Source organism: Alosa pseudoharengus, unplaced genomic scaffold (genome assembly GCF_046254945.1).
Source record: "Alosa pseudoharengus isolate Yale_2024_CS ecotype anadromous, Long Island Sound unplaced genomic scaffold, YU_APseudo_1.1 YU_APseudo_1.1_scf_7, whole genome shotgun sequence".
Taxonomy (NCBI): Eukaryota; Metazoa; Chordata; class Actinopteri; order Clupeiformes; family Clupeidae; genus Alosa; species Alosa pseudoharengus.
The window spans coordinates 39,705,266-39,730,249 of NW_027468859.1; the positions used below are offsets into that span (position 1 = coordinate 39,705,266).

Genomic DNA, 24,984 nt, shown 5'->3' on the forward strand with positions numbered 1-24,984 from the left:
ATGAGGGGAGAGTCTGCTGTCCACCCCTCCCCGCTACATGCACGGTCCTCCCAAAGCCCTTAGCCACAGCAGTAGGCACTCTCAACAGAATGCATTAAACAGAGTGGAAGACAAAGATAAACGGCATTGCTAATATCACTCATTCTGGAGCACTGGAGTTGGTCCAGGCAATGCTGTAGGAATTGCAAACTCTTACTGTGTGTGTGATACAATGTCATATGCCGTGGACAGAGAATATTTCTTGTTTGTGAAACAAAACATGACACCTGATATTCCCTCAGGTGTGGGCACCAGTAGGTGACACTGGCTAATATAATCGGGTCACTTGCTCTCAGTAACCTAGAACTGGTCACCTCCACCAGTTAGCCTGCTCCACGCCCACCAACAGCCCAGCCAACAGCGTGTGCTTGTGGGAATGGAACAGCCATTCTGCTCCCTGTAACAGATGAGCCCTACTTTTCAGACTGGACCCATTTGCAGGATAATGACCCATAGAGAGGAAGTGTGTGTGTGTGTGTGTGTGTTTGTGTGTGCGTGCGTGTGTGCGTGCGTGTGTGTGTGTGTGTGTGTGTGTGTGTGTGTATGTGTGTGTGTGTGTGTGTGTGTGTGTGTGTGTGTGTGTGTGTGTGTGTGTGTGTGTGTGTCTGTGGTTGTGTGGAGGAGCAGGGGAAAAGTGTAACCAGTGAGAGAATTCAGTACAGGCTGGCTGGGTCTGAATTTATGACTGCCATCGGTGTTCACTCTGTCATCCCAGCCTTGTTACTAGAGTGGTTTTCCTGGTGGAACAACTAAATATAGACATCCCCTCTCACATACAAGTGCTCAGGGGGGGAGAAAGGGAGCAGGTGAGTTAGGGAGGGAGCTACTATCAAGGTCGCTGTATTCTGCATCTTTCCCGCCTGACAGCGTGCCGTCAATGAAAAATGTCCTCTCATAGATTAACCAGTGCATGCAGCCAATAATGCCCCCTTGTTCTGTCACCTGATAAAAATGACATGTTCAGCCTTGTGTGTTGCGAGCTGCTCTCTCTCCTAATTGATGTTGTGTGAAGGAGGCTAATGCGGAGAGGACCCCGGTCTGGGCCAGTCGGACTGAAGCCACTTTTGGCCATCTGTGCTGCTGGAGGCAGAAGCTCAGTCCATGACTTATTCATGTGTCTGCATACAGATGTGGAGCAGAGCTGGGGCACAGTGCAGGGGGGTGGGGGGCATCAGAGAGAGAGAGAGAGAGAGAGAGAGAGAGAGGAAGAGAGAGAGAGAGGGAGAGAGAGAGAGAGAGAGCTCCACAGAGCCTTTTTTGCATGTAGCAGAGCACCTTATTCATCATTAAGTATCTCAGGACAGGAGTGCTGATCAAGGATCAACTCTGCCATAATGTATTAGGCAAGGATGTGAACATTTAAATTGTATGGATGTGTGTGTGTGTGTGTGTGTGTGTGTGTGTGTGTGTGTGTGTGTGTGTGTGTGTGTGTGTGACTGTCTGAGTCAAAGAACCTTGCTAGCAGCAGATTTCTCATGGGGTTCTGTCAGTAAGGGTGACTTTAATACTCAGAAATAGAACATGTCTACTGATGGGGGAAAAGACTTGACAGCCACACAGCATCCTCAGCTGTATAAGGAAGCAACATTTGGAGCCTTGTTTTCAGTTTAATCAGCATTTACTGTACCTGTGGAGACTGTACGTGTGAGAGGCACAAATGGTAGCCGGTATCATACATATTAATCAAGCTGAAGGGGAGTCCCTTGAAGCAGGAGTACAGCAGTGTGAGAGATCCGCTTACTGTCTGATGTCTGCTGGGCTTAGCTCTCTGCCCTCTCAGGTGTTAAGGTGTGGGCCTTGATGGAGGTGAGCCTCCCTGGGGATCCTCTGGCCCTGCCGGAGCAGGTGGAGAGAAAAAAACGCACGTGGGAAGGGGAGCGCCATCTTGCTCACGCTTGACTTTGTTCTTCAGCGAGAGTGGGAGAGAGAGAGCGAGAGAGAGAGAGAAAGAGAGAGCGAGAGAGAGGAAGGCCTCTCATTTCACCCCAGCTCTCTAGATGTGTGCTATCTCTTTGTTATTCACCCTCTCCAGCCATACTCTCTCTCTCTCTCCCTCCCTCCCTGAAGCAATGGTTCCCTGGTGCATGTAGATATGGCTGGGGTATCAGCGTGTTGTGTGGGGGTATCAGAACGCGTGCCAGCACCAGGGGGAATGTGCTGTTCAAAAAGAGGAGACAAAAAGGAGACAAATGTGCATCTTTTAGATAATGTCACCAAACCTTGGATTAGTCATTATAGCCTCCTAAACAAGGCCACCAAGCTCTACTGTTCCTCGTCTTTATCCAGACCTCACTAAGTACACCAATGCTTCTGTAATTGTCAAGAGGGAGTGTGTATGTAAAAAGACAGTAAAAGATAAAGATAATTGCCCATGTCAGATTTATGAGCAGACTGTGAACCTTCTGTATGTTGGCACTGTGGATTTGCATACCTAAACCCCCGAGCAATCAGCGCTGCCACAAAAAGTGAGCGTGGCAGCCTCTGTCGGTCTTTCCCTCTTCAAAACGGCTGCTGTCAAATGGGCAGATGGTGATGTTCGCTTTCCCTTCACCTTTATTCCCCTTCACCTTTGAGACTGATCGTTGGAGGGGAAGACAAAGTGATCGCAGCCTCCTCTACAGAGGTCTGTGTGCACCATCTAGTGGCAGATTTAGGATACACAAGACAACATTGAACATGTCTCTCCATTTATCACTCTTCTTTCTCCTTACAGATCAAGCTTCCCTTCCCTGTCGATCAAATCACAAATCTTCCAAGGAATGACTTCCAAATGATGGTAAAAATGCACAAACTGACCTCAGAACAGCTGGAGTTCATCCACGACGTCCGGCGCCGGAGCAAAAACCGTATAGCAGCTCAGCGCTGTCGTAAGAGGAAGCTGGACTGCATCTTAAACTTGGAGTGCGAGATCCGTAAACTGGTATGACAAAATTTTTCACCCTCTCAATACATTATCTATACAAATTAAATGTACACAAACCAGAGCAGTAACTGCAACATATAGAATTTCAGGAATGAGGTGTCAAGCCGGTTTTACCTGACAAATCTAAACACAGCCACACAGCCATGAGAGCCAGCGAAGAATCCATTATTTAAATTATACTTGCTTGAAAGGAAAATGTCTACACCCTTTAGAGCACTGTGAAAAGCTAGATATGCCCATTCGATATTCTCTACCATTGTCCCCTTCACTTTTCACTTTAAAAATGATAGTCACTTGTGTATAGACACATGTCTCATTCATTTTCAGTTCTATTAACTATGTAACATCATAGATGGTCAAAGGTGTCCCATGCATTTTCAAGGCTATATAGGTGGCATGATATGGTCTTCAGCTAAAGGACTACCCAGTATAATTGGCTCTTTGGTGTAGTGTCATGGTGTAGTCACAGGCTGGCTAATTTAGGAGTCACACAGTCATACACTTGCGCTCTGTAGCCCCCCTTAGACGAGCGCTCACCGCCTCCCGCCTAGTTTCCATGGCAGCACCACGGGCTGCTGCTTGGGGCCGCCTGCTGTTTCCGCGCTGGCGTGACAGAGCGCGCTGCTCTTTGATGTGCCGCGTCACCACTGCTCCGCTCGCTCGCCACACAGAGCTGACAGCCGGCACTTTGAAGTCTGCCAGCATCCCGATATCATCTCGTGCTTCTCTCAACGGAGATGCAGCACACAGATGAGCTGGCGGCTCCTGATGCCTGACAGCCCAGGGCTCCTCGCTACACCACACTCTCTACGCACGGTGGCTTGAAGCCTCTCACCAGAGGGCCCCACGTCTCTCTCAGCACCAAAGTGTCAAGCTAAAAGCAAATTGTTCAAAAATAGCAGCCATGCAGAATGTTTTTGGTCTAGAGCGTGTTTTGTGAACTGGGCCTGACATGTCACGGGGGAGTGATTCTGTGACAGGAGATGTTTCTACAGAGGCGTGCCCATGTGATGTGTTGTGGGCACACAGCTCAAACACGAACTATATAACACCATCAATCCCTGTTACTTTGCCATTGTCATGTGCTTGTTGATGTCACAGTGAAAGTAGGCTACAGTGGATGTGTGTGAACCCACATTGTGTGTCCATGTTCCTCCAAGTGTCTTCAGTGAAATCCTGATCAAAAAGTAGTTACATTTTAAACATCCAGATAGTAATAACAATAGATAGAGGAACATGTTGTAGTGTGGAGTGATATGAATCCCATCGAATTGGCTTATAGTATAAGATCATTCCTTGTCTACTATCTATCTATCTATCTATCTATCTATCTATCTATCTATCTATCTATCTATGTCATTGTTTGAATGTGTATGTGTGTGCATTGTGCGTGGTGCGTGCTGATGTTTGTGCTTGTGTGTTGCTGTTTGTCTGCTCAGGTCTGTGAGAAGGAGAAGCTGCTGACGGAGCGTAACCAGCTGAAGGCCTGCATGGGAGAGCTGTGGGAGAACTTCTCCTGCCTGTCTCAGGAAGTCTACAAGGACGTGCAGCTGAGCCCCGAGCAGGTGCACCGCTACTGCCCCAGCCTCCGGCCCGCCAACGCCACGCCCAACTCCACCCCCACCCCCACCCCCAACACCACTGCCAGCAACAGCAACAGCAGCAGCACCGCCACCACGGCCACCGGCCCCCCTGCCTCCACCAGCATCGACCTCACCACCAACTCCCGCTCCGCCACCCCTGAGCCCCAGTTCCACAAGTCGCCGGGGCCCTCGGAAGGCGGGCCGGGCCCGGCCCAGTGGTGTCTGGCGACTGGCAACGGTGCCGAAGGGCTGGTGGGGAACGGGAGGGAGGGTCCAGACTCCATCACCAAGGCAGCTGTAGCCTTCCACGAGTCAGGGCTGTCGTCATCGGAACAGTGCAACCAGACGGTGACAGTAGACTTCTGTCAAGAAATGACTGATAAATGTACCACCGAAGAACAGCCCAGGAAGGACTCTTCCTAGTGCTGCTGGGAATCTGTCTTTTGTTTTGTTTTGTCAATTTTTTTATTTAGTTAAATGAGTTTTTGACAGACCCTTTTTAAAAAGGGTTGTTACAATGGTCAGCCTCTGCCAGTGTTCTTATTTGAAACATTTATTTTGTTTTGTTAGTATTTATGTCTTTTATTGTCTTTGAAAGGTTGACACTACAGTTGTCTTAACTGCAGCAATACTGTTGTCCAGGTTTTTCTCTATTCTAACCATAACAGAATGGTTGCAAATTCTCACACAGCTCTCACAACGGTGCTACACCTTTCCCCGCCAATGACCTCCGCAGGGGCAATGCTGCTCTTGATGTATTACAGTCCATTCAAAGCAGGGATGGGCACAGACCGCATCTCAAACACAAACCTCTATGGACCTAGCAGCAGCTGTCTCTCTCTCTATCTATCCCTCTCTCTCTGTCTTTCTACCCCCTCTCTCTATCTCTCTATTTCTCTATATCTATCTATCTGTCTCCTTCTCCAACCTGTATCTATGTCCTCCTTTCTTCTGTCTTCCCTCCTCTCTCTTTGACCTTCTCATTCTCTCAGTGGCCCTTGTCACACAATTCAAACTCAGGAAGTATTCTGAATGTTCAATATTATTCATGAAAAAAGGATACAGATTCTGTACATGAAAGATTCTTTTTGCAGCATCTCAGCTGTAAATGTTCATATGCAAAAACGTCTTCTGCGTCGCTCATTTTTACTGTTTCTGTACTGCAACACTTTTATGTACAGATGGTTGTATCTAAACATTCCTCCTTTGCCTTCTACAGCACTGAAATGAACGAAAATGACTCAAAAGACAGAACGAATTGACATGAGGTTGAATAGCTATGTCCCAACACATCAGCAATACCCTTGTATTTGGATGTTTTTAATGGTAATGTATAAGTGCTTGCTTAGCAGAAAGTGTGGTGTATATAGTATGGAGCATGGTGGCTGTCAGTAATGTTGTACAGGTCAAGGTTTAGCCGTTTCGTTTCTCTCTGGGGTTATATCAAGCACCTTTTTACCAAGGAAATCATTCTGCTCTGCTGTTTCCTGTCTAAAGTGAAATCCCCATGAAGGTGGGTGTTCTTGAACTCAGGAAATCAGCCTGTCACAAGCATGCACTCGAGTGCACCCACTCATGTATTTAGATACACATGCACACACACACACACGCGCGCACATTCACACACTCACACACTGTCACCATCACTGCAACCGGATGCACATACCCCCCATGGCCACACGTTTAATTGATCAGGCCCCTTGGATGTTGATGAGGACTGTGTAAAAAGTTTGTATATAATCCATGACTCAGGCGGTGTCGGTGTAAACCTGGTTGACAACCTCTTTAAATGTGAAGAGTCACAGCCTTTCTGTGTTTTTATCAGTATTTAAAGATTGAATGGTGAAACCCTCAGCCACTTTTTACTTTATTTTCTTCAGTTTTATGTTTTGATGTCAAGGGTTGTGGATACTTTTTTATCTAGCAGAGGGACTCATAGTTTGATATGGCATTTTAAAGTAGTCACAAAAAGTGGTGTGAGACACTTGCTCTATTGTTTGCTCTTAGTGCTGCCCCTCTCTCTTTAGCACCATGCATTGCACTCAAAACCTGCTAGCACTTCACAACAGAACCTTGACAAAGTCTAAAAATGCAGCACTTACATTGGCACTCAAAAGTGCTCCTCTAAAACAAATTATTTAAATTAGATTTACCCGAAGACTAGCAAAATATTACAAGATACAACCAGCTCTATTATAACAGAGAAGGAATAGAAACGCATTATGAGGGAGTGTTCTGACTGTTATTTTATTGATAATAATCTAATAAGCTAATGGAGAATTCTATTACGTATGTGAACACAGCTGAAGGTGTATGGAGTGTTAGATAGCTATGAAACAGTCCTATGTTTGCCCTTATTGTACATTTAGTAGAGATATATTCCTGGTGGGATTGCATGCTGCTTGTATATTTTATATAGTTTGTCTTGTTTCTGTTTGCCTCTGGGCGTAGGTATTTCTCAGCTAACTCCCATAATCCCGACGTACCTCTTCTTCAATGATCAAAGACCATTTGTCCTCAAAGCCTATATTTGTTTGACAAAAATTCTTTATCATCAGGCAAATCATATTTAAATCCCCCCAGCACAAATGTGCACCAGTGCGATTTTACTACCTTTAATAGTGTCGATCAATGCAGGTGCATGTAAGTTTGATTACTGTATGTGCCAATGACCACCTTCACACCCCTATTGATACCACTCCACTATACCCTTTCAGTGTTGACTAAGTAAAAAAATGCTTGAGCTTTTAACCCCAAGAGCTTTTAAATAGCAGTAGTTGGTTGAGTATGTACGTCTGTTGGTATGTATTTGTGAATCAGACAGTCCAAAGAATTTTCCTTGGACCCCATTACTAATGCTCCCCTAATACATGCACGTGCACTCAAGTTAATGCACGAGCTTACACACATACACACACACATACACACACACACACACACACACACACACACACACACACACACACACACACACACACACACACACACACACACACACACACACACACACGAAAACATGCACACAATCACACATTAAAATACATGTTGGACAAAATCTGCTCAGTTAGAAAGTTGAAGTCTAGAGCTATTGTAATTGCTAGTAATAATTGTTGTTTTCAGTGTGGTTCTTATTTTTCTCTTCTGCTTTTCTTGGTGTAAGATTCTCTTTATGCCATTACAATGTAAAATATATACCATTTCAAAAGAATTGTACACAGGTACCAAACAAAGAAGTTAAAGCTAGATGGGTCCAAGTGGACATTGGTGTAAACATATGCAAGTCATCCCTATAAAGTTACCTTTTACTTTATTGTACAAAGTAAATGTGGAAGAGCCAGTTCCACAAGACAAGCACACAATGAGTACTCTTCGGATAATGTCTTTGTCTACCTTACAGTTTGGATTGAAAATTTTGCTTTTCTAAAGTCGTTCATAAGCAGAAAAATCTCAAATGATGTCTGTTCTCCTATTAGTGCTCTATGTTTTGCGTTATTTGGATAGCAAAGAGTGCAGAGCTTATTTCTGGATTGTATCTTCTGCTCTTCTCTGTTGTTTTGCTCTGTTGAAAGTGCTTCTGTAAGCACACAAGCAAATGATTACTGCACGTGGAGTCAGGACGCAGTGACTGTAGCTGTCACAGCACGCCTGTCTCTGTCTCAGCGGTGAACAGTGGTCATCTCCTGGGTCATCAAAAACCCATGCATCAAATAAGCTTTTTTGCAATCATTTCAGTCACTCATAAACTAAACAAGTCAACTCACCAAGGGTTTTTTTTTTCCATAATCACAGTTGCTCTTGTAAATTGTCTCAGGGTGCCAACAGGTTCTTCTTTCTCCATTCAGAAGCTAGTTTAGAGTCTGTATGCTACTAGCTAGTTTGTGTTGTTTTGTTTCTATGTTTTGACTTTTTAAAATACTTGCTTATGTCTGTGTATATAGATTTCTGAGAGGCTTTTTTTTTAAAGTATCTTCAATGCAAAACACAACTTTTTTTAAGTTAAACCCCAACAAGGGCTGTAGACTCTTAAAATCTTTTGGGATACTTCACTTAATAATGAAATGTTTTCTATGGTAATTGACAGAAGCTAAGCTTTTAAACCTTGTGATTTGGCTGGACTATAGGAAATGCATTTTAAACTGATTACTTTCTCATATGGATAATGGCTTCCATATTTGACCAAGATTCATGGTCTGTGTCGCAAAGTAAACGTACAAAGATGTACAAAGCCCTCTAACATTTTTTATAAGCTTTTAATATCTATGTAAATCTGTTTGTTTGTTTTTGGCTGCTTCTCTGAAACATTTACACTGGCTCTCCAAAGGTTCCTCTTTTCACAGATGATGAAATCTTGCCTTTTACACAATTTGCTCAACTTTATAAGATGATGGTGTCCAGACTGAATACAAAGGAGATCATTTTGAGAAGTAAAAGAAAAGCAAAATGTTTACAAAAAGGTGTCACGTCACGTTTATGGAATTGTCCATGTACATAATAAAAATGCTAGCTTCAATTTGATGGATAGGGTAGTGTTTTTTTTTTTTTTCAAATTTTCAACTGAAAACTGAAATGAAAGAAAAATACCCGTTCATATGTGTTCCCTTAAGTCATCTTCTCAACTAATGGGGATGTGTCAGAGTTACATGGATATAAGTGCACCTCCAATATTTGCCTTAGAACTTGCAGAGGCCATAGTTCACATTCAAGTGAAGTGAGTGTATGCAGGGGCCGTCGCCCCCCATCCCTGGGTCAACAGAGCGGACTTTGTCACACTTATCTACCTGTGAAATCCTTCATACCTCTCATAACTGGTCAATGACTGTATCAGCAAACTGCATCAGGTGTTTTTCTACATGCTTTTTACACAAATGATATGGATTATTGTATTAGGTAGGTTTTGGTGCATCATTTTTAATGTAATAGCTCTTCAGCACGTAGTCACAGTTGTGTTATTCTCTCGTTTTCTAGGAGACTGTTTTGTGTTAATATTGTCAATTTGAGATAGCTGTAATTTGCTTATTCTCTACTAAGAGTTTTTACCTTTTTAATTTCTAAAGGCTACATGACCCTAATGAATTAAATGACTTAACAACCATTGTACATATGGTATTGTGCAAAACTCATTTTCATGCATTTCAATTGCTAGTGTTATATAAATGACAGATTTTTGTCTAGACACCATTTCTGTTTATGAAATAAAGAAACATATCATGTACATTGTTTTGTGTCCAATATCTGTGTGGGTAGTATACATTTGCATGCAGACATAACATAATGACTCATTGACATTAATGTAATTCAGGCCAAATTAATTCCTATTGATGGACAGTGATTGAAATTAGTGAAAGCCTCGTTTGTCCTCTGGCAAGTTTCAGACATGAAATTAACTCTGCGACCAGACACAGGTCTGCCATACAGGCAACCATATATTTGTTTTAACCAACAGTCAGGAGTTCTCTCTAAAACTATAAGCTATCTACCAAAAATATATACAGGCCTACAACAATCTTGCACCAGGAACAGGCCTGTTGGCACTCATAAAGCTTGGTAACATGCAGATTGGTGTATTGTGGTGATCTACAGTAGTTGGAGAAGGCATGTGAAAGCTTCTCTTACACTGTCACTGTGTAGAGCTGCCGAGTGCACAGGGTGAGCAGTGGGGATAAAAGAAAGCTGTATTTATTTGTCCTTCACCAACAGCAAATCTTTTTTTTACATTATTTGTCTTTAACAGATGCATTACTTATTTCAGGGACAGTCCCTCTAAAGGCACACAATGTAAGAATTGGTCTTTATACCCATGTTGTTAATTTCAGCATACTAATCATTTAGGGCTAAAGCAGTACATCAAAACCTGATAAGGGTTCCTGCATGATAGAAGAAAGTTACATATTGCAGAGGTTCTCAAACATTTGGTGCCAAGGTTCCCTGGGGGGTGGGGGGGTTAGACATTGCTTTAAATTGCCCCTGAGCACCGCACTGTTCTGGGATTATAGGCCTAAATCTTTTTCCTGCAAGATATTTCATCAAAACAGATAATAAACATAAAAGCAAGCAAATCAGCATTAACAATGAATAAATGACTAGTCTTCATAAAAGCATAACATTTTATTTTAAAAGCAATAAGGAAAGAGCAATTGACATCATGAGGGTACGTAATAGCAATGAGTTTGCTTGACTATCACATAACTCAGAGCAAGGGGCCCCTCCTGACCCTTTATCAGCATATGCTAATGTGAATTCAAAAGGTCAGTCTCTGAATAGTATTTTCTGAGAACTATAAAGCCATTTGCAATCGAGCTGTGGAAGATGCTATGTCATTTGTACATGAGAGAGTTCTTTCAGTGATCTTCTTTCAGTGAGATTCAGTGATAATAGAATTTATAAATGAGTTGTAGTGCCAGTTTGTATCAAAATCCTCTAATTGAATATCCATGAAGTTTGTGTTACAATGTCCATTTGGTTGGAAACAGCTGGTGTTTGACAATTCCAGGGGGGCAGACACTCACTCAGATAAAAACACTATAAAAAGAAATCAAGTAAAAAAGAAAACAAGAGAGAAAAAAACGTGTAACCTCTTGATAAATTTCACATTTGACATAAGGCCTTGCCATTCAAACCTGGAACTTCACTGAATATTAAAAGCCTTTCCAATGGAAAAAAAAAGAAAATGGATATTTTCTACATTGCAAAAATAGCACAATATGAACAAAGCCCTTACCAATTATCAATTGATACATGTCATTAAGTTCACCATAATATTTAGTTTGTTTTCAGATTACATTTAAAACAAAACTAGATGACAATGAGCAAAAGTGCTCATGTGATTTATTAGTTATGAATATTAATTGTTTTTGGGAACTCTGATAATTACAACAATTTCAGAGCTTTTTGAACCCAATGTGCAAACCTCACAAATTATTAATAAATTAGTAAATTATAAAAGGTATAGTACAGCATTGAAACACATTGCTAGTACACACATTCTAAAATGTGTATTAGAGTACATGCAAAATTGACCAGCATTACGTAATTCACTCTACAAACCGCAGCTTCATCACAGCACAGATTTAGCTGCTCATGCAGAGCAAATATGTCAATAATTATGCAATTAAGCAAAGGGGGAGCGCGGCTTGCTGCTGGCATCTGCGGAGAGCCCAGTCGGCTGTGTCTGCTGCCCCAGTTCCAGCTCATTTTTTCATGATTGAAGACAGTTCCAGAATCATACTCTGAAAACACAGAACAGCTATTAGAGCACTGGTCACAAACCTGCAGACATACAGCAAAGTAGCCCTGGATTTCTGTACTTGCCATTGACATTCTTCTTCCGCTGGCAGGGGGTGGTGTGGCTGGTGGACTCTCCCCCTCAGCAATGCGTTTGGCCTCGGCGTCAGAGCCTGCGTTGGAGTCCGGGCTGTCGGACGGACTGTCGGAGAGGCCGCGGGACATGAAGCTGGCCTTCCTTGCTGTGGGATAGTTGGTGCTGTCTGGAGAGTCGCTCAGGTCCTCGCTCAGGTTGTTGTTGCAGATGCTGACTCGGCTCTGCTTGCGCATGGCCCGTGGCTGTGGCGCCACGTTTCTCGGGGGCGCCGACCCCTTGGGCCCGTTGGAATCCTCGCTGCTGCATGACACTTGCCGAGTGTCGAGGGTGAGACGGCGCTCTGTGGCACCTAGTTGTCGCAGGGCGGGGAGGTCAGCCTGACTGGGCAGACGATTCGGCCGGCCATGATCAGAGCCATTGGTGATATCATTGTTGTTCACCTCCTGATTAGGCCGAGGAAGTCCAAAGGATTGAGGGTCCACTTGACCATCTGGCATGACTGCACAGGTTGCATGGGTAAGATGTATCAGTTTTTGAGGAGAGGAGTTGGTCAGGACACAGACCTGTTGGACCATTGAGTTTTTCTTAGACCTGCATAATATGCTGTCCTCATCCAGCCCTTTGCCACCGTGGATGCTCTGTTTAATCTTTTTCACCCCAAGGTGAAATATCTCTAGGAGATTTAGAAACAGAGAAACGCCTGCAATGACCAACATGAAGATCATGAAAATGTTTTTCTCAGTTGGCCTCGATACGAAGCAATCCACACTGTTTGGGCAGGGTAACCTCTCACACTTGTACAATGGATCCAGACCGATGCCATAAAGGACATACTGCCCAATGATGAAGCCAACCTCAACAACTGATCTAGTCAAGATATGGAAAACATATGTGCGCAGTAGTGAGCCCCGCAGTGGCGCCTTCCTCACCTTCTTCTGCTCCTCCAGCTTCCTCAGCTCCCTCTCCACCCGCTTGTGCTCCTCCCCGAGACCCTCCGTCATCTCCATCTCCAGCTTCAGCAGGGCTTTCTTCTTGTGCCGCTCCTTATCCAGGGTGCGCAGGCGATACAAGGCGTGCCCCATGTACACCAGAGAGGGGGACGACACAAAAATGATCTGCAGCACCCAGTATCTTATCATGGATATTGGGAAGGCTTGGTCATAGCACACATTTTTGCACCCAGGCTGTTCTGTGTTGCAAACAAATTCACTCTGCTCATCGTCCCAAACGTCCTCAGCGGCCACGCCAAGCACAAGCATTCGGAAGATAAAGAGGATGGTCAGCCAAATTTTCCCCACAATAGTGGAATGGATGTGGACCTCTTCTAAGATGCTCCCCAGCAGATTCCAATCCCCCATCGTCTTTGTCACATATCCTAGACATTACAATTCAACACTGTGTTCATAAATAAATCACAATATGTATATTGTGTAAACTTAATGCGCTTAATGAATCCCACATTGTACACCCAGTAAACATTTTGAATTAATCCAAATGAGAATGATGAACTTACTTCAAAGATGTATGAATGCTCTTCTATGTCTGAAGAATCTGAACATAATAAACATTAACTTAACACTCTGGAAGAAATTCTGACATATTCCACTTGCATGAAAGAGAAGATCCTCCTCTTGACATCTCTGGTGAATGAAGTTAGAGTCTGTTGCACAGCAAACTCATAAAATGCATTCATCGATCCTCCAGTGACTGGACAATGGCCTAAAGCAAGTGTACTACGCAACTGTTGACAGCGGTGGACTGAAAATAACATGTTAGTAACAATGCCAACAACCCCTCTGGCCCAAGTCTAGACATCAATAAACCATGTGCAAAGCCTGCTTTGTTACTGGACATGTTTAGGTAAGCAAACAATGTTATGTTAATTACTTTTATGTGATATTTCTAATACTTGCTTGTTTGTTGACACATGCAAAATGCAAAGAATCTCTATATTGTAACATCCAGACCAGAAGTGCAGACAAAAGAATCAATGAGACATGTCGATTTCAGTCAACTGTTTTGGTGTGCTATTTTAGGTTTTGCTTGTCACTCAGTCTATGACATAACAGGAAAATAAAGCAATGCACAAAAGTCTTTTTTTTAACTGCAGGTAATTCATATTCTGTGAATTTCTCTAAATATGCTGTGATAATGATCAGCACATCACTTTGTCACACTTGATAAAGCTTTTTTTCTTTGATGGTGCATGCCTAACTGATAAACTGACAAGTTCCTGATACTTGAAAGTCACAACATTTGTTTCAATTGTTTTCCCACATTGTTCATTTTCATCATGAAACTTCAGGGTGTAGGGTGAAAAATCTGTATGTAACAGCAAGTGTCTATGTGGAGGAGAGACACAATCAGGGTTACCTGAGGTTAACAACGCTTCTGGCTGTGACCCAAATACTCATTCTCCCCTGAATGGCCAAAGTAATGGGATAGTGCATAATACAGTCGCCACACCTAGAGTGTAAATAAATAACCTTTAATTAAAAAGAAAAAAGGATCTTGCACAAATGTACATCATATACAGTTAGACCTTAAGGCTGGGATTCTGTAAGAAATATTCTCATAGTGCAATCCCACTAATGTCTGTCATTAGTAAATTAAATCAACGTCCAAAGCAAACAAAGGACAAAATGATTACACTATATACAACAAAACAATCATTATATACACTTCAACAATCAAACAGGCACTTGAAATTCACAAGAATGTCTCGAAATCTTTCAAGCAACTGATAACTTGAGCTGAACAATGCTTTAAACAGTCCTGTCTATTTATGGTGATCTTAATGTACTTTATTTAGTCTGCAAAATGTACCTGTCATCTGTGCTTCAAGATAAAATAACCTTTAGGTATTGATTACTAGTTCACTAATACGGTCATCAGTGTTTTAGATTTAATTTATCTCTTCACATCAATCTATACATGGAGTTGATATTGAAAAAGGTGACCAAGCAAATATCTTATCACCTTTCTTACACTGACACAGAAATAACAAACAGCTATGCACTTTATGTCCACAGCTCTTGGGCTACTGTAAGAGTCAGTTCCAGTGAAATGTAGGTTAAAAATGGGAAATAAATATGAGTAAAAGTCCAGCAGCAAAAATCACTCCTGTTTGCAATTAGTCTTCACCACAGATCAATAGTTTTTTGCACAACAGACAAAAAAAGTGTCTGATTAATCTGAAAGTGCTATCTCCTGTTGAGTGGCATCCATTTGTAATATTTGCTATAACTAAAAAGAAAATGGCCTACAGCCACACACACACACTTCAGCTACAGCATCAGAGGTGCAAGCTCCATGCTGAACAGTCCAATGTCTCATTGCTCTACAAACACTCCATCTTTTCTTTCTTCTTGAAGAGCTTCATCAGCTGGGCAAACCTCTCTGCAATCTATGAAATGAGAGAGAACAAAATACATTAATGTCGGGTATTGTCACAAAACCTATGGACACCAACATGTCTCTGATACACAGCCACAAAAGCACTCAAATGGAAAATATGTTTGCAAAGTGTAGGGAAATACCTGAGAAGGTGATTTGTTCATCTTTTCTGATAAAGCAGAGAAAGTATCCCTGGATGGTCCTTTCATCTTTAATGCAACAAGAATGTCGCGATCTTCATCCCTGTCAAAACCAAAAACAATTTCCTTAACTTAAGATCTTTAAGATGTGAAACAATGGTGGCCCATTCGCCAAAAATAAACACAAATAATCACCATAAAACACAATCAACATTTTTTAAACCACAAATGTAAATTTGATCACACACAAGTGAGTGAGTAAACCTCACCTGGTCCACGTCACCACCACCTCGCCACGTTTCTTGATCACGTTCTTAGCAGAGAGGCTTTGGGGAGAGTGCTGAGGAGATGGGGCTGGGGGCTTGCTTCTTTCCTTCACCGAGGACTTCAACTCCTGTTCTGTGTTACTCTTTGACTTCTTCTTATGTTTTTTCTTGTGATGTCTATCTGGGATCGTTTCTGCTTTTGCCTTTTTTGCTTTTGGCTCTGTATGATGCTTTTTCCTTTTTCTTTTCATCTGGCCATCGTTGCCACTCTCCTGAGGTCCACCGATTGCCTCATCCTTAGATGCAGACTCACTTGCATCAGCTTCGCTTTGCTGAACTTCAGTTGGCACAACAGACATCTCTGCCAAATTTACATTCAACTCTGTGCCTGGTAAACTACAACGGTCACCTTTGTCAGATGCCATGGCTATTTCTGGTGGTGGGCATTCAAAAGTACTTTTATCCAAAGGCAATTCTTCAGACGTCCCATCATTTGTCACTTGTTCTGTGTGGCGGACAGGACCTACGACAGTGATGGTAGGCTGGCTTGCTGGACTCTCCTCTGAATCGGAGCTGACACCCTGAGCAGCTGAGGGAGTGGGGACTAGAGCGCTAACTGTGGATGTATGCCTTATTTTTACAATAAAGTGATCGTTGGACCTCTCAGTCACCACTGCTTGCATAGGCACATGAGGCTTGAACTGGAAGAGTTTTGGTTCTGTGCTGTCCCAGGTATGTCCAGCACTGGACTCACAGCTGGAAGGATCCGTGTCAAGCGACAGATGAATGTCGTGCTCCGTGGCGTCCTCGCCATCAAGGACAGCATCCTCACTAAAATGAGCATTTCGGACCTCATCTGGAGTAGACAGCAGCTCCTCATTCACTGGGTGCAGAAAGCTCAGATGGCTGTCTGTTTTCAGAGGTGAAGGAATGGTAAGAGAGACAGCCAAGTCTTCAGCCAAAATGGAATACATTCTTTGCGAACTCACAGCAGCTGGTTGAGATGCTCTACTAGAAACAGGACTGGAAGGAATCTCCAAGAGGCAACTTTCATCTAACACTGCAGGATTTAGGGGCATCTGAACTTTGGGAGTGGGCGAGAGTAATTTGCATGGAGAGATGGAGGCCCATGCTGCCATAAGCTTGGAAGGTGTACCAAACTTGGAGGGACTAATCATTCCTGTTAGGAAAGTTCTTTCAGAAGAGTGCTCTTTTTTGGGTGTTCCTAAAAGCCAGTTTTGATTGTCTCCCATTGAAACACTGCTTTCAAGTAGATCTGAACCTTGTAAGAGACTCTTAAAAATATCTCCCATCTGAGAATCTGAGACCAAATTAAATGTTAAGCTTGATGCTTGTTGTTCAGTAAGGATTTCAAACTCAGACTTGTCCAGAATTGACCCAGAGTGAGACAGTCTACGAACATAGGTGTTAACTCTGTCCACTGACTTGTCAGTGGGCATTCTTTCAGATGTAGGACGTGCAATCTCTTTAATGGATCCAGATGCACCTGGGTCTTCACTGGTTTCCTCACTATTCATCCTCAGATTTTTTCCTCTACTGCCGAGTCCAGTTTTGTAGGCTGGCTGCCGAAGAGGGCATGGAGTCGATATCATTGGGGCTTCTTTAGTTTTCACTACGGAGACCTCCTCTTGCTGCCTCTTTGCTGTAGTCCCACTTCTTGAAGGAGACTTTGCTTGAGGCTTTTTTACTTTAGCCTTTTTAACAGGATTATCAATATGATCCGTCCGTGAAGGCTGTTTGCTATCTAACGGCTTGGATACACTTTGAAGGGTCATCTGTATTTCCTTAAATAAAAAGTCAAGTTGCCCATCCACAAAAGACCACAACTTTGACTTCAAGTTGTCAGAGTTTTGCTCAAAGATTCGATTGACAATTCCATTGTTAGTCACTTTGTTCATTACATTAATAATGATCTTTTTCAGCTTGGCTTTAACATCACTCTCTTCGCCACACATGTTCTTCAAATTTAAACTACTGACCAAATCTGTAAAAGACAAGTTAGACATTTCCATGACAGAGTTGAAGGTCTTCATGGGGAAGTTTTTGTGAAGCTTCATATATTTTTTTCTCAGCTGGGACCGGATTACTTTGAACATGTTCATGATTTCCTCCAGAGTGGTGGATGAAGGTGGCAAAGTTTTGGGGTCAGGTGGCGGAACTGTTTTAAAGCGCCTTTTACAGGTAGGGCTTTTTTTCACAACTGTCACTGTGGTCTTACGACCAGAGTTTGGTTGTAAATCCACAGACCTTTTCTGAGAAGCCCCTTTCGTAAGGCTTCGAGTCCGAGGGCTTTGTTGAGTTTTCATGGTTGTAGACTTCTTGCACTCTTTAGGGGTCTTGGGACTTTTTGCAGTCACTGGGGCTTCATCACTTTCACATTCGCTGACAATCTCACCTTCCTCAAGTTCCTCTTGTTTGGTGTTGCCAACAGTGGCAGCTGCAGAATCTTCTGCAGCAGTCGTGGAGCAGTCGGGTTTTTGATTTTCTTTATTCACATCCACAACTCTTGAGTTGGTATCTGGTGTCAGGGTGGCATTCAGGAAATCTTAACAGCAAGATAAGGAAATGTTAGTGTGCAAAAAATGTCCATTTGAATTTCTTTATAACTAGGTCATTCTGTGTCAAATCAGACAAAATCTAGGAAAATGGTTGCTGCACCGTCTCAGATTTTGCTCAAAGTTTGTCTACCTAATGTTTAGGTCCCAAAACTAAGACCTGTAAAATATTTTTGTTAAATTTAAATATTTTGACCCTTGATTTTGTATCATTTTACACTCTCAGAAATGCCTCATCTTGGAGGCCATATTTGGGCATTAATAGTTATAATTAATTTTGGCATTAAGTATTATTCCTAGCCTGTCCAAACATTGTAGGGTGGAAAACCAATTGGACCATTAAGGCCCTAGATATGGAAGAAAGTGGTGATATTGAAGGTCTTGTAAACTCATTTTTTTATCCAAGTGGCACCAATAACTATTTTATCTGTAAATAGTACAATACTTTATTAATGTTGAGCCAATATTTGGCTCTGCAACAAATCCACATGAAGATATTAAGGATAAAACAAGGTGTGATTGCATTTTCTGGTAATGTCCATAGGACTGAGAAGGTTTGATCGCTTACCTTTACTAAGACTTTTGATATATGGCTGCTTCTCAGGAGGTGGGGGCTGTACTTTCTTCACCTGACGAACTGGACTTGTAAGAGGACTGATGGCTTCGGGAATGAGTTTGATACTTTTAAGAGTGAGCATCATCGAATCCTCATCTTGGGGAAGTACAATGGAGCTGGAGGGTTCTGTGCTATGCTCTGTATCCTCTGTGGAATCTGGTTCACAGTCCTTTGCTTGTCGAGCAGGGGTTTCATCTGAGCTGACAACTACTTTTTCTTGCAATACCAAGTCCTTTTTTGTAGTGCTACTCACATTAGGTACTTCATTCAACTGCTCTTTCAATGGACTACAAGAAGTCATATGTTCTGCACTTTCGATTTCCATTTTTGAAACTTCTGGAACATCTAAGCCAACTGTACAACTGCTAGGGCATGAGTGGGGCGTCTCCAAGTTAACAGTGCTAGATACAGATTCCATATCAACACAGCTTTTAACAGGTGTTGTTTCTTTGTCCCTATTCATTTGTGAAGTCAATGCGGTAAATGTTTCATGTTGTAACACACCAGAACATAGAGAGGACGTTGTCCTGGTATCTGATGTTTTCTCTTCACTATTCTTTGCTGAATGTCCAGTAAATTGGAAAACCATTGGCTCCTCAGCGTCTATATGATCCTTTTCAGTGTCCAAAGAACTTTCAATAACTGCATCCTCAACCATACTAACAGAAGTGACCATATAATTTTCTGTTATGGCTGCTGAGTTAGTTGTGGTCAAATTCATAGAATTAGAAATGTCACGGCTCTCTTTATGTGGAATTAAGTGTGATACGTTGGTCTCAGTGGTTGCTACAACCTGCTGATCGACTGCAGGAATGGGCCTACTACATTCTACATTGTCCTTCTCATTACCTGCCTCTAACGAGTCGTTTTCTGGACTGGATTTGACTGGCATCTCAATCACATCTGGCACAGGGTTTTCCCTTTCCTGTGTAGAGGTTTTGCTGCAGCACTCAGGGTCCCTTGATGGAATTAGGGACACTGGCATTTTCTCTTGAACATGGATTTCTTCGACAGATTCCTCAAGTTCATCTATGACATAAAACTCTTCACCTGTATCAAGGGGATTAGTCCTTTCTAACGATGATGGAGAACATACTCCATCTTTCACTGATTCACTGTTTGGTGGCTTACACTCAGTTGGTTGATTAGGCTTCTTTACAGGTGACAGTGTGAGATTGAGAGTTTCCATAAAAGATAATTTTCTGTTGGGACTGTTGTCATCAGTGGCTCTTTCATCCATGACCACTTCTTCCAAGATTGCATCTTTTGCCTGACATGTGTTGTGATCCTTTTTTCTCTTCCTTTCATCATCACTGGTGTGTTCAGAAGAATTAAGTTTCATTTCCACGTGTCCTTTCTTGGTGGTCTGCTTGGTTCCATCACTTTCCCTGACAGTCTTTTTGTTGGAAAGGAGGAAGACCCCTTCATTTTCTTTTATAACAGGCGTATGTGTGCATGTGTTCAATTCTGACCTTGAATTTTCTTTTGTTTTTTTGTCTGTTGTTCCCACTGGCTTTTCTGTAGGTTGTTTCCTTACACCTTCACCTTTTTTCAATTGGTCTTGCTTGTGAGGGAAGTCTTGGTGATATTCAGATCTGTCAGGGTACGTGCAGGCTCTACCTTCTCTGCCATCAAGCTTTCTCTCTGGAACTCTATCCCCGGTCTTCTTCTCACTCTTACTAGTCGACTCCCGGTTCCGCCGTGACCTTTCCTTCTCTGTCTTGCGTTCATGCTCTCTGCTTCGGTCTGCTCTGGCGCTTCTACTTTCTCTACTGGCACATTCTTTCCACCGCTCATCTATTTTGTGATAGTCCTTTGTTGGACTTTTTTCTCTCCTGTGCCGAGATGAGACTCTGGAACTTTCAGAGCGGACGGTATGCCGTGACTTATGACTGCCACTAGAACTTTCCGTTTCTCTAGAACCCCTACTTCTTTCCAAAAAAAGGTCTTCTGAATTGTCTTTAGATGATCCTTTGGTCATTTGAGAAGATATAGTATGATGCGTAGGTGGACTTTTGTGTCTTTGAGATTTTGAGCCTTTGAGATCTTTGGATTTACCTGAGGTCAACATGTCTGAAGTTGAATGATTATGTTGTATTTTACTGGGCCTGGAAGAATGTTCACTGTGATTCTGGTCTGACTCAGTGGATGATGGTGTCTTCTGTGAGTCCTTCTTTAATTCTTTGTTGTTTTGACCTCTGCCATCTGCTGAAGATGAGGCTGTGATCGTTGGATCAGATGTTCCATGACCCAGCAAATGTTGAGACACAGGTTCATGCTTATTTCCATATTCCAAAGCATTTGAGGTAGTGCTGTGATTGTCAACTAGCTCATCAATACGGTCACGGAGTACAACACTTGCATCCTTTGCTCTTGGCAATTCTGTAATGGCGAGTTGTGTTGAAGATGTCTGCACAGGTGTGAATGAACTGTGATTTGCCAAAACCTTCTCATGAAAGTTCCTCCTTTCATAATGTGGTTCACAGACAGGTGCAGGACCCTCATATCCTTTACAACCTGCTCTGGTAGTAGCTCGACTCAGGAGTTGGTTAGAACTAAGCCGATGGAATATCAGACCAGAGTTTCCAGTTCTGCAGAGAACAAGACCACAGAAGACACAAAACTTCAGATATATTAGGAAAACAATAATTATGATACTAATCACATTTTATCACACAAAGGACCATTTTATTAAAACAAAATTGATTGCGGGTATGTTTATATATGGAGCATACTTGCCTTTCACTGAGTCTATTTATCTCTGCATCCTTGCGTCCAATCTCACCTCTGGCTGTTTTGATAAGTGCACATATATTCTTCTTCAGAAGTGTATTCTCCGTTTGCAAGCTCCCATTCTTGAAAATAATGTAATAGCATAGCATAAGCATAGGACATAAATAAATATTAGGGAAGAGACAATCAATTCACTTCAGTTTGCAAAATGTGATTCAGGTAGCTCATTTATCTCCGGTAAAGCGTTAACTGTGTTATAACAGCATTTCTGCTATATTCAGCTCCTAACATCTTCACGTCAATAATAACAATTTGAACAAATGCATAAATCCTTTTTAACATGCTGATTCTCTAGGTGCAAGACCCAACCAGGTCTGTGCAGACACCAATTACATTAAAGGAGAATTCCGGTGTGATATTGACCTAAAGTGTATTGAAACATGATACCGAGTGTGAACGTATGTCTCATAGCCAATCTCGGCTTGTCCCCTGCACTCCAAAATCTGGCGCTAGTTAGCCGATGCTACCAACAGCTTTTTCAATAGTGGTACTTCGGCATCGGGCTAGCCATGCAAATAAATCACTGTTTTACACCCATTTACGAGGCTCAATGTATCTCCACACTTCATTGGTAGACTTCCGAGGGCCCTGACATTTAAAACGAGACATTGAGAACTTTGAAAAAGCACTGGTAGTTTAATTGATACTGATAATTTTGATTGATTTTGTTGATTAATCTATTGATTATTTTATCGATTAATCAAGTAGTTGTTTAGTCTATTAAAATACTGGAAAATGGTGTAAGAATATGCTCTCAAATGCCTTGATAGTCCACATGCAAAATATATTTTGTTCACAGTCATGGAGGAGTATGTGAAGCGAAAAATATTTACATTTTACATCATTATAAAAGCAAGGTTTACTTTTACAATATTTAACTACCTGTAAAATGTTTTTGAGTCCTGATGGGCACAAATGCTTATATAATGTAATGCAAATCATAATATTAACAGGTCCTAACTACTTTGAAAGAATCATACCAACATATCTATTGCTATTGTTATATTATCAAATTAGGAAATATCTTGCCATTCACATACCATGTTCACTATGTGTTCATGTTTTGATTGTCTCAAGGTCTTTGACAACATGTCTTATTTTACTGTATTTTCTGGTATTACCAACCTGTGATTCCAGCTGCTGCAACTTCTGGATCAATTCTTTGAGTTGACTTTGTGACTCTTCAAATTTAGTCTTCATCTGCAATGAAAAACTCTAAACTCTCAAATATTCCACATACAACCATACAGAGTGTGCCATTCAGCTGTACGAGTGGAAATTATCTACTTATCTACTGTTCTATTAAAAAAATTATTTAAGTAATCAAACATAAATACACACTTTTACTAATTAGCCAGATGTACCAGATAGCATGGATGAAAAAAACAAGATGCTTAGAACTACAGATCTAGAATGTAATTATATTGTTTCAGTTGTTTCGTTTGTCTCAATGAGATTACTCAATGAATCAGATCCTAAATACCCAACATACATACATATGTGCATTTTTGTTAAGAGTATGTTAAGAGTATGAATGCTGGTTTAATTTCAATATCTTGAAAAAGCCCTACTTTAAGTGTACATATATAGACAAGCAAAACCTACAGAGCATAATTACTTTCTAGATCTATACAGAGATTAAATGATGAATACAATGCTTTTTGTTAAAAAAATGTTTCAAACCTCATTGTAAGATGCCTCTTTCTTTAGATGTTCCTCTACAATAATTTCCTCAAACAAGTCCATAGATTCACTCTGCTTTGGAGAAACTGAGGATCTGCATGCCTTTCCTAAAACAACACCAAGAAACACTTAAATTTCATTGAAATGGAAAGCATTAACTGAATTTAGTGAGGATCATTCCTCATATAGCAAGACACTGAACATACATAATGCACAAGTATGCACTGCATTAAGCCATGAGTACTTACCTGTATTTCCATTCTTCTCATCTGGACTATCCTGAAGGTCTGCATAAATATCCACTGAATCTTCGTCATTGTACACAAAGGTTTCAGATGCAGAATCTGTTTCAGAAGCAGATCATCTTCTATCACAAAACTGCACAGCTTTCATTTTCATGCAAATTCTGTTTCATAATATTATTACATAGGTTCTAATACATTTCTAAAATGACAATGAGCTATCCAATGGTTTTAGTACAAATAGACAGGGTTGATGATTTGCAGGTCGTCTTGTCAATACAATTACTATTCTGGAGTTAAGAAAATAGAACAATTCATTGCAATGGCATACCTTGTCATTCACATGCAAAACATTTATGACCACCATATATTTAAGAATGATTTGACCTACCAGAATGCCAGGTGTGACCAGGCATGGTCTCTGTGACTTCATCCATGATCAGTTAGGTCTATGCACTCCCACACATGGATTTGCAAGGATAGGCTCTCTAAGAGATAACATGAGGGATCTGTGCAGCTCCCAAGGTATCTATAGCTGTGGGTTTAGAGCACATAACATTTCACACATTAAAATTCAAATGAATTATCTCTCTTTTTTGCAATTCAGCTGTTTCTTAAAGCACTTCCCATCTTTTTGATTCAACCTTTTACATTCAAGCTTTTGTTTTTTCAAGTGTTTGTTTACATTCATATGCATGACCATTTCCACTGTTTTTATTTATTTATCATTACCTTTGGCTGTAGTGCTACTTAATATTAGAATAAGTATGCCTACATACAATGATTACACATAACTGACTAGAAAATGGTAAAAAATTACGAACTGCTAAGTGCAGCTAATCAACTGCTAGCTCAATAGCTATATACACAGCCAGAGTAACCTATAGCCTAGATAGATGGATACATGGATGTCTGTCTATAATGCTATAATGCTCATTAAACGATAAGTCAAGCATTACCAACACCTGACACAATAATTGTACAGCAAACTACGTTAACACTGTCCCTCACAAGAAAGCAAACTGGTCAAACGGGTAGCTAAGTTGCCGTTAACAGTATGTTTCCTCGGGTTATGCAGCCAGCTAGCCAGCAACATCTTGCATTTCTCATGTAAATTACAATTTTGTCTCTAAAACTTGTCATTTTACATTTGCAGCAAACCCCCTAAGGTTGAGGTAAGACTGTCATATAAGCTTGATGTACATACCATGAGAAAATGTCCAAGAACTCCCAAAGAATGCACCCAGAAATGTCGCGCCAACTTCACCCATACCAACACAATACAGGAAGTTACGACAATTTCCCGCGGTATCTCTGGGAAAGTTCACTGCATCTTCCGGTGCTTTGTGCTAGGGTTGTTGTTTGCAGTAGGTTGAATATGGGTGTTTGAGGACAGTAGAAACCTTTGA

At 41.6% G+C, this 24,984-nt stretch overlaps 3 protein-coding genes across 5 annotated transcripts in view; 1 reads left to right on the plus strand and 2 right to left on the minus strand.

Moving 5' to 3' along the window:
- The window catches only part of bach2b (BACH transcriptional regulator 2b), a 70,126-nt gene extending 60,369 nt beyond the window's left edge, over positions 1–9,757 (plus strand). For all 3 annotated transcript variants that reach the window (XM_076273263.1, XM_076273262.1, XM_076273264.1), the window contains exons 4-5: positions 2,753–2,959; positions 4,402–9,757. In XM_076273263.1, coding sequence (XP_076129378.1) covers positions 2,753–2,959; positions 4,402–4,968 — 774 coding nt within the window. In that variant the 3' untranslated portion in view covers positions 4,969–9,757. The remainder of the gene's footprint in view (positions 1–2,752; positions 2,960–4,401) is intronic.
- A 1,975-nt stretch (positions 9,758–11,732) lies between these two features.
- gja10b (gap junction protein alpha 10 b) lies at positions 11,733–13,221 on the minus strand. Its single transcript, XM_076273265.1, has 2 exons — positions 11,854–13,221; positions 11,733–11,771 (listed from the first exon to the last, which is right to left on the minus strand). Exons 1-2 carry the CDS (start codon positions 13,219–13,221, stop codon positions 11,733–11,735), a joined length of 1,407 nt encoding a protein of 468 aa, XP_076129380.1.
- Positions 13,222–14,335: 1,114 nt separating this feature from the next.
- Positions 14,336–24,857, minus strand: casp8ap2 (caspase 8 associated protein 2). The gene is made up of 10 exons (XM_076272111.1): positions 24,783–24,857; positions 23,967–24,110; positions 23,582–23,677; positions 23,334–23,440; positions 22,776–22,850; positions 21,597–21,712; positions 18,810–21,448; positions 15,669–18,231; positions 15,403–15,502; positions 14,336–15,269 (listed from the first exon to the last, which is right to left on the minus strand). The coding sequence occupies exons 2-10, from the start codon at positions 24,010–24,012 to the stop codon at positions 15,204–15,206; spliced, it is 5,808 nt and encodes a 1,935-aa protein (XP_076128226.1). The 5' UTR covers positions 24,013–24,110; positions 24,783–24,857; the 3' UTR covers positions 14,336–15,203.
- Positions 24,858–24,984: the final 127 nt, after the last annotated feature.